General features: G+C 44.2%; 1 protein-coding gene across 1 annotated transcript; it reads left to right on the forward strand.

Annotated features, from left to right (window-relative positions):
• Positions 1–3,569: 3,569 nt before the first annotated feature.
• Positions 3,570–8,318, forward strand: LOC118365271 (coenzyme Q-binding protein COQ10 homolog, mitochondrial-like). Its single transcript, XM_035747361.1, has 5 exons — positions 3,570–3,805; positions 4,659–4,811; positions 5,080–5,272; positions 6,905–7,006; positions 7,696–8,318. The coding sequence occupies exons 1-5, from the start codon at positions 3,702–3,704 to the stop codon at positions 7,858–7,860; spliced, it is 717 nt and encodes a 238-aa protein (XP_035603254.1). The 5' UTR covers positions 3,570–3,701; the 3' UTR covers positions 7,861–8,318.
• The last annotated feature ends 1,723 nt before the right edge of the window (positions 8,319–10,041 follow it).

Genomic DNA, 10,041 nt, shown 5'->3' on the forward strand with positions numbered 1-10,041 from the left:
CACAAAGCGAGCTATGGCCTCTGACCTAACCTACAATTACAGCACAGAGCGAGCTATGGCCTCTGACCTAACCTACAATTACAGCACAGAGCGAGCTATGGCCTCAGATCTAACCTACAATTACAGCACAGAGCGAGCTATGGCCTCAGATCTAACCTACCATTACAGCACAGAGCGAGCTATGGCCTCAGACCTAACATACAATTACAGCACAGAGCGAGCTATGGCCTCTGACCTGACCTACCATTACAGCAGAGAGCAAGCTATGGCCTCTGACCTAACCTACCTTTACAGCACAAAGCGAGCTATGGCCTCTGACCTAACCTACCATTACAGCACAGAGCAAGCTATGGCCTCAGACCTAACCTACAATTACAGCACAGAGCGAGCTATGGCCTCTGACCTAACCTACAATTACAGCACAGAGCGAGCTATGGCCTCTGACCTAACCTACCATTACAGCACAGAGCGAGCTATGGCCTCTGACCTAACCTACCATAGTAGCCTAAGCTATAGGACATGAATTAATGTGGGAGGTCAACACACAGCATAGCCACAATTATTTTTTATCAAACAGCGGATTAAAGCAATGTTATTCTGAATGCCACTTATAGCACATAGGCCTATGGCCTTTGAATTTTGTAATACCAATATGGATATTTTTTTCTAGCCTGCAGTACAGTAGGTCATGTCCTGTGACCCATGTCAACCTGCTATCATTTGCAAGTCGCCCTGAGTTTGTTTGAACCCACAGTTGGAGATAGTACCAGACAGCATACTAAAGTCCAGGTTTGCATCATAACCAGACAGGCCGTCGTCTTGTCTCAGTCATCCCCTCCGTCACGAAACACCCACCCACCCACACCATGCACGGTGGGTTTGGACTTTGAATCTCCACAAGAGCAAGCTGTGACAGTGTTGAGGACACTGCATTGGAATTTGACCATTCAATTGGGGGCGGAGCGCAGAGACCATCGGCAAAGCCATGTCAGGGCCTGTCTGGGCAGAGGCTCTGCCAGATTGAACACTGGCCCACCCATGCATAGGAGGTTCCTGGGATCTAATGTTGTATCACAATCATATGGTACCCCCGCCCCCCTGCAATTCTAGAGCTAGCTAGTCATAAGTTATGTAAACTTTTCAAAAGCCAAGGATAGGGATTTTTATAAATTCATATCGAAATATGAGCAACAAATTCTAAATGGTCTGACTGAGCTGCACACCTGGTTCCGGGAGGATCCGTATGGACTAATGAGAGCAGCAGTGGCCTGCCTGATAGGGTATAGGACTTATGCACTGAAATAATCACTGCTCATATCTCTGTTGAGGATGCTGGATTGTGGGGAGGTCAGGAATTACAATTCCTTATTTAAGTTTTGGACAGCTGCAGCCCTGACATTTTCCCCTAACTTCAATAGACTACTCAGGGCCAACATCACCCTTTCTATGACTTCATGAAGTGTTGAGAGAGACTCTTCTCCACTCCAGGCCGTATCTTGCATGCTGACTGCTCTGTTGTCCTTTGAAAGGACTCTTTGGACTACAGTATGATTAAATCATCTCAATTTTCAACACCAAGCCTAGGCATCTATGCCTTATGCTGTAAAACATGAAACACAAGAAAGGTCAACCTGAATACTGTTTATTTATGATTTAGCCTAATGTTTTCATGCCTGACTGATTTAATAATCCAACAGGGGCAGGCAAAAGACAGGTCAAGAGCAGTCAGGAGTCAGTAATCCAGAGGAGGCAAAGGTACAGGACGGCAGGCAGGCTCAGGGTCAGGGGCAGGCAGAATGGTCAGGCAGGCGTCCTCAGTGTCAGGGGCAGGCAGAGTGGTCAGGCAGGCGGGCTCAGAGGCAGGACAGGCAAGGTTCAAAACCAGGAGGGTGAGAAAAAGAGAGACTGGGGAAAAGCAGGAGCTGAGAGAAACACACTGGTTGACTTGACAAACAAGACGAACTGGCACAGACAGACAACACAGGTATAAATACACAGGCGATAATGGGGAAGATTGGGTGACACCTGGAGGGGAGTGGAGACAAGCACAAGGACAGGTGAAACACATCAGCGTGTGACAGTATCCCCCCTCATATCGAACAGCGCTTCCTGGTTCCAAGCACCCGCTGCTGCCAACATGCGGAAATCCACCGCATAGTCGGCCACACTGTGGGAGTCCTGCTGAAGCTGGATTAGTTTACGTGCAGCTTCTCTCCCGGAGAACGGGGCATCAAAAACCTTCTTCACCTCTCCCACGAACCCCTCCACGCTAACACATATGGCTGGCTGTTGTTTCCATACAGCAGTCGCACAGATGAGAGCCCTCCCTGACATCAGGGAACATTGAGCTAGAAACGCCAGACAGGTGCTCGACTCTCCATTGAAGCGTTTCGAGGGAGATAAGCAGGGCTCCCGAGAAGGTGGAGTGACTGATGAGATGGCGCTGCTAACAGCTGAGTTACAGAGGGGCTGTGGGGTTACCACTGTGGTAGGCTGCCTCCCAGACAATCAGCAGAATTGCGGCAGCAAAATGTCCAATGCACGGTCATGACGTTCAGCCAACGTTTGAACCCCCTCCATAAGACCACGAAGCAATTCTTCGTGCCTACCGATGGTGGCTCCTTGGGAGGAGATGGTGGTGCACAGCTGGTAACACTATAGGCTTTGTATTGTATTGTGTGTGGCTGTTTTCAAATGGTAAAAATTGTGCTCTTTTGGGCTGAATGAAGACACCTTCAGGGCTTTCTATTCTTCCTTCCTTCCCAATCTTCTCTCCTCCTCTTCTCTCTCTCTGAATATGTAGGGGATAGACACGTTGTATATTTCATTATATTGTAAGCGGTTGTGTAGTTACGCAGTTGTGCACTTGCTCGGACTACTTTCCAATAATAACGTGCTCGTTTGTCAAGGGAAATTTGTGATGTTTCCTGGTCACATTTATCCTGTGTTGTGTGTTAAATTATGTAATGTGATTGTACACATTTAAACTTAAATATGTTGGGGGGGAATTTGTGCTGTATTATTACTGGAAAATGTTGGCACAGCCACTTTTACTTGTGTCCAGCCCAGTGAAGGTTCTAGCTTGTATGGCTCCCTGTATGGCTCCCTCGGGCTTCCAGTGGGGAGACCTGAGGTCAACCTGCCCTCGTCTCCCCTCCCCATTTCGCACTTCTGAGTGGGAGACCCTCCCTGCCAACTCACAAACTAGACTCAGGGCGCCCACTCCGACAAGGTTAATTGACCCACAGTCCCACACGGTGACATGATATCATTGACGTGGAGTGCAAATTAGCGATATCGAAAACTCATGGCGCAAATAGTTTTCATACCTGCAGTCGACAACTGGAATGAGAGTGCGTGCGTGTGTGTACGAGAGAGAGAGAGAGAGAGATACAGTTCTATATGCCGAACAGAAAAAACTGAAACTACCCAAAATAATGAATGGTCTGTATGGGAATTTACAGACTGATGATTGATTGATCAATCATGAATACTCAATAGCATATAACACTCCTATCTTTCGTTCCGATTGGTTTTCTGACATATACCCCCCCTCCACGTCACACATTATTGGTCCATTTTATGCAACCTGAGTGACACATGATTTTATAGCAGACCTTGGACAAAGCCGGGCTACGCAGGGAGTAAACGAACGCTTCTCTTCAACATTTTAAGAGTTTGCATTCCCACAAACCTCGAGCATGGCCATCAAAACCACCCCTCTTCTTTTCCGGGCACTGGTTGAGATGTCTGAAGTACACTCTTCAAAAGTTGTACGAGGGAATCCCAACAGAGCAAATATCAGGTAAGTGCAAAAATGCCGGTGAGCGATCCTCCAGCAAGTTTGCAACAACCGGTGACGTGTAGGCTATTTTGATCATTCGTCAACTAGCTTATTTATTTTTCACAATGGTTGAATACAACGGCAATAAAATTTAAAATAAAATGTACATAAAATAATGTTTTAAATCTGAGACGCTCCCCCTAGGGTTTGCAGGTGGGCAGCAGAGGGGTAGATGATAAACTAACAAAATAAAAAAACAACCAAACAAATGTAGAGAAGTTAGCTGGATGTCCGGTTACAATTACGATTGGTAAAATCCTGAGCTAATTTGGAACAAGTAATAGTACAGTACAATTGAACATGTTAAAAATTATGGGCGGGAAAAATCCAAATGGAGAAAGTTTATATTGCGAAGTGACAAGATGCACATCTCGCGCTTTATAACGGTTTGTCCTATATTGGCGTACATTAGGCTACATAATTACAACATGTCTTCTAGGCTCCTACACAAGGTGCATTCAACATGCTCTGTTCATAACCCTCGGGTGTTTTACTAATTCATCTGAGTTCCGTAACTATTTTAGATAGGCCTACTACATAGTGGAAGTTATAGAGCTTTTTGAAAGGGTTTGATCTGATCTCATTGTTTTTTAAGTCTGGGATTTAAACACACAACCAGACTATTTTCACCAAACTGGGACAATCATTTAGATTTGTCTTTGTTATGATACTTTAAAACTGTTATTTTTTTATTCTGGAGTTTGTAAAGATTGACTATCAAACAGGTTTAGTCACCTGCTGTGGTGACTTTTTTTAAAGACCAGTGTGCTTTACCAAAGATTAACACATTTTCTCCCTCTTCTCCTCCTCCCAGACACCTGGGCAGCTGTGGGGTCCTGTCAGCATGGCGTGCCGCCCTTCCGCTATCCTCCCCCCTCCTCCGGACCACACCCTTCCGCAGCTTCATTAACCTGGCTGCCTCCATCACTGCCCGCAGGATGGAGTACTCTGAGAGCCGCACACTAGGGTGAGACTTTATCACACACCCACAACTCCTCTCTGCCCCTCTGTCTTGTCAGCCCCTGTTGACCAGAGGTGACTCTAAAGCCCCACTTTCCTATTCTCAACTTCAATACACTTCAGTTAACATGTGGTTGGCTTGAAATAGACCGGAGCATATTGTATCTTTCCTATATCACAGTCCAATGTTTACTCCTGACTTAGTATTTTTGTAGTGTACATGGGTAGTCCTTTGATCATCTTCTTGATGGATCCCCCTCTCCTTCCCCATCCAGGTACACTCCAGAGCAGATGTACAGTGTGGTGGCCAGTGTGGACCAGTACCAGCACTTTGTCCCTTGGTGTAAGAAGTCCCGGGTCGTGAAGGGAAAGAACGGGGATGTCCGGGCCTACCTGGAGATTGGGTTCCCTCCCATCGTGGAGCGTTATACCTCGGAGGTCACGGTTGTCCCAAACCACCATGTCAGGGTAAGCCCCGATAACATTGTACAACACGGTTTATAGCAGGGAGAGGGTAGACATCCTGTATGAATATGGAAATTATGCCCTATTTAGAGTGCCTTCAGAAAGTATTCACACCCCTTGACTTATTCCACATTTAGTTACACCCTGAATTCAAAACAGATAAAAATAATAATTCTTACCCATCTACACAGAATACCCCATAAGAACAAAGTGAAAACATGATATTTTAGCTAATTTATTAAATTAAATACAGATATATATTTTAAGTCAACATATGTTAGAATTGTTTTTGGTAGTGACTACAGCTGTGGTCTTTCTGGGTAAATCTAAGAGCTTTGCACACCTGGATTGTACAATATTTGCACATCAAGCTCTTCAAGTTGGTTGTTGATCATTGCTAGACGGCCATTTCTAAGTTTTGCCATAGATTTTTAAGACTATTTTTAAGTCAAACTAACTCTGACGCTCAGGAATATTCACTGTCTTCTTTGGCCTTGTGTTTTATGCTATTGTCATGCTGAATTTAGATGGTCTCCCCCCCCGTGTCTGTTGGGAAGCAGACTGAACCAGGTTTTCCTGTAGGATTTTGTCTGTGCTTAGCTCTTCTGTTTATTTTTATCCTAAAACTCACTAGTCGTTGCCAATGACAAGCATACTCATAACATAATGCAGCCACCACCCTGCTTGAAAATATGTAGTGGTACAGTCCCATGTTTTGTTTTGGGGCAAATCCAACACACTTTGTATTCAGGACATAAAATTGATTTCTTTGCCACTTTTTTGCAGTTTTACTTTAGTGCCTTATTGCAAACAGGATGCATGTTTTGGAATATTTTATTTTGTACAGGCTTCCTTATTTTTACTCTGTCAATGATGTTAATATTGTGGAGTAACTACACTGTTGTTCCATTGTCTGTTTTCTCCTGTCACAGCCATTAAACTCTGTTTTAATGTCACCATTAGACTCATGGTGAAATCTCTGAGCAGTTTTCTTCCTCTCTGGCAACTGAGTTAGGAAGGACGCCTGTATCTTTGTAGTGACTGGGTGTATTGATACACCATCCAAAATGTAATTGATAACAAAACCATGCTCAAAGGGACATTCAATGTCTGCTTATCAATACCAATAGGCTCCCTTAAACACTATGGCACACAGTGATGAGTCCATGCAACTTGTGACTTGTTTAGCAACATTTTTACTCCTGAACTTATTTAGGCTTGCTGTTACAAAGGGGTTGAATACTCATTTCTAAAAACATAATTCTACTTTGACATTATGGGTTATTGTGTGTTGGCCAGTGACACAATCCCAATGTAATTCATTTTCAATTGAGGCTGTAACACAACAAAATGTTGGAATAGTCAAGGGGTGTGAATACTTTCTGAAGGCGTGGCATTTCAGTACTCTAACCTGTGGGATTTAAATGTACTGTGGGACCGGCTGAATGGGTTAAATCGTCTGTAATACATTGATTAGATCCTCCTAGGGGATGAATACTAAGTCGTTTTTTTTTTTTATCACCTAGCTGCTAACATTGTGCTCCTACGTCCATAGAGCATGGATTAGAGCGGCTTTGTCGGCCATGTCCTGGACAAGAGCCGTGTGTAATGATGAGTGTGCATGTTGTCACACAGGCCGTGTGTACAGACGGATCCCTCTTCAGCCACCTGGAGACGATATGGAGGTTTGCCCCTGCAGCCGAGGACCAACCAGACTCCTGCAACATCGACTTCCATGTGAGTACCACCATTTTGTCCACCAGAACAGTTCACTTTCATTTGGTGTCAGCCTGAGACTAAAAGTCAGCAAGGTTAGATAATAGCCCACTTAAGTACACGTTGTCTTAGTGTTAACATTTATGAATGTTACGTCGGTCTACTCACGCGAACATGAGTGATTACTAATGAACTTTAGGGCTTGAGATCAAATTGCCTGCCAGGGGATAGTTTTATACCAGGCCTTGCATTTCTCTCAACCTATAAAGATACTTTTTTTTTTTTTTGAGGAAGCAGTTGAGTAAAGGCAATTAGGGTTTTATTTATATCCAGTACAGTTGTTAGTGTTCCTAGTCTCTTCATATATCTGGCCAGAGAGGTCATAGCGATATCTCTCCCTCTCTACTTCGTGACCCAGATATCTGGGACAGGTTGCCTGTAGTGGAAATGGGTTGAGGGAGATGGGAGGACAGACTGTCTTTTTGGACGGCCTCATTTAAGAAAGGCCTTTTGGCAGGAATAATGAATAGTATGGCATGAGTTCATTGTGTCTGTCAGCCAGCCATTAAATCAGGAATACAGATGGCGGTCCCTCGTTTGGATATGAGCACTGTCCTCGACTGGAACAATACTACCCAGATGGATAGGTAGACTTGTGTCAGCAGCATGGTTATGGCGTTTGAGTGTACTTTCTCCCCTTCTCTCTTCAGATCTCCTTCGAGTTCAGGTCCCCGCTGCACTCCCAGCTGGCCACCCTGTTCTTTGATGAGGTGGTGAAGCAGATGGTGAATGCCTTTGAGTCGCGGGCAGCCAAACTATATGGGGGCCACCGCGGTCCCCTCCAGGAGGTGCCAACAAGGAGGCGAGCAGCATGAGAAGACTCCTACCTGGCCTCTCACTCACCGACACATGGACTAAGTCCCACTCACTACCACCACCACCTGAAACCCCCCACCACCTGAAACCCCTCACCCTCACCACCTGAAACCCCTCACCACCACCAGAAACTCCTCACCACTTAATTTCAACATGGAATGCCTTCTGCAAGAGACTAGGTCTTCTCTTTTGGATTTTGTTATGTACACAAAAGCACCTATTTATTTGCATTACAGAAACTTTAATTTACTTGACTGTACATACTATTTTTATTTGGGATGGAAGTGGATGTTTTGTTAAATGTCTGTGTTTGAAAGGGACCTTCTTATATGCGTTACAGAAGATGAAGTGACTCCTTTGCGGTGTTCAGAAATATCTGAGCGGTCAGCTTTTTCTTCCGACACTAATACAACTTTTTTGGTGTGTGACTGAAATTAAAGCTCATATTTTGATACTCTTTGTGCCTCATGCATTTATTTTGTATGTTGTCAACTGCGTGTCTTCTGTTCATTGTTGATTACTGTAATCGTCAAGATGGAGCTAGGTTAAAGTTGGTAGGATTACAGATGTGTAGAAAGTATTGTTTCAACAGCTAAGAGAACAACTCGGCTCCATTAAGAGAAAGTTGTCCTGTTGTAACCTGTTTTCCTACTGTCTACCAGTGTTCTGTTCCAGGAAGGCACATGATTTGAGAATTAGTTGGGTAAGAGCCAGGAAGGAACACAAAAGCCCTGAAGACTGATTGTAAACTGACCTGACACTTTTAGGCTATTTGCCAAGAGATGAAAGACAATTAAAATTTAAACCCTGTAGCATATTTGCTGGCTTACTGGTGCTCTTCCATGCTGTCCCTAGGAGAGGTGAGTGGGTTAAGTTGCTGATGTGGTCCCCCACCCCAGTGACTCAGCCCCTGTAATAGGGTTAGAGGCAGATAATCCCAGTGGAGAGGAACTGGCCAGGCAGACAGCAAGGGCAGTTCGTTGCTCCAGTGCCTTTCCGTTCACCTTCACACTGCTGGGCCAGACTACACTCAATCATAGGACCTACTGAAGAGATGAGTCTTCAAAGACTTAAAGGTTGAGACAGAGTCTGCGTCTCTCACATGGGTAGGCAGACCATTCCATAAAAATGGAGCTCTATAGGAGAAAGTAAATGAATTTATTTGCAAATTATGGTGGAAAATAAATAAAGTTATATACCCTTTGGCAATGAGAGGTCAAATGTTTTCTGTAAGTCAAGGTTTTCACACTTGCTGGTATTTTGGCCCATTCCTCCATGCAGATCTCCTCTAGAGCAGTGATGTTTTGGGGCTGTTGCTGGGCAACATGGACTTTAAACTCCCTCAAGATTATCTATGGGGTTGTGGACAGGTCTTTTATACTGATAAGTTCAAACAGGTGCCATTAATACAGGTAACGAGTGGACAACAGGAGCCCCTTAAGTTACAGGTCTGTGAGAGCCAGAAATCTTGCTTATTTGTAGGTGACCAAATATGTATTTTCCAACAATTTGCAAATTCATTAAAAATCTTACAATATTTTTTTTCTCATTTTGTCTGTCGTAGTTGAAGTGTACCTATGATGAAAATTACAGGCCTCATCTTTAAGTGGGAGAACTTGCACAACTGGTGGCTGACTAAATACTTTTTTGCCCCACTGTATGTCAAACACAGGCTTCCAGCGAGGGCAATTTTGGGGCTTCACCATGTTTCATCAAAATGTACAGCTGTGTGTCATCCGCATAGCAGTGAAAGTAAACATGTTTTCAAATGACATCCCCAAGAGGTAAAATATATAGTGAAAACAAGTGGTCCTAAAACAGAACCTTGAGGAACACTGACAAATCAACTGTAAATTTCAGAGGACAAACCAAGACAAACTGATATCTTTCCGACAGATAAGATCTAGTGTAGACCAATTTCGGTTTCCAATCTCTCCAGAAGAATGTGGTGATCAACGGTATCAAAAGCAGCACTAAGGTCTTGGAGCACGAGGACAGACTTCTTTTCATTACACTTTTTTTCAAAGCAGGTTCATTTGTCTTTTTGCACAAGTCTATTTCCCCTCTGTTAACCACCTCAAAGTTTCCAGCATCTTGTGCAATATTTGACAAGTGCACAATATACAGAGGAAGACTGGGCTGAGAAACAATACAGAACGATGCTGCAGGAAAGGTTTCAG

The sequence above is a fragment of the Oncorhynchus keta genome, chromosome 32, assembly GCF_023373465.1.
Source record: "Oncorhynchus keta strain PuntledgeMale-10-30-2019 chromosome 32, Oket_V2, whole genome shotgun sequence".
NCBI classification, from domain to species: Eukaryota; Metazoa; Chordata; class Actinopteri; order Salmoniformes; family Salmonidae; genus Oncorhynchus; species Oncorhynchus keta.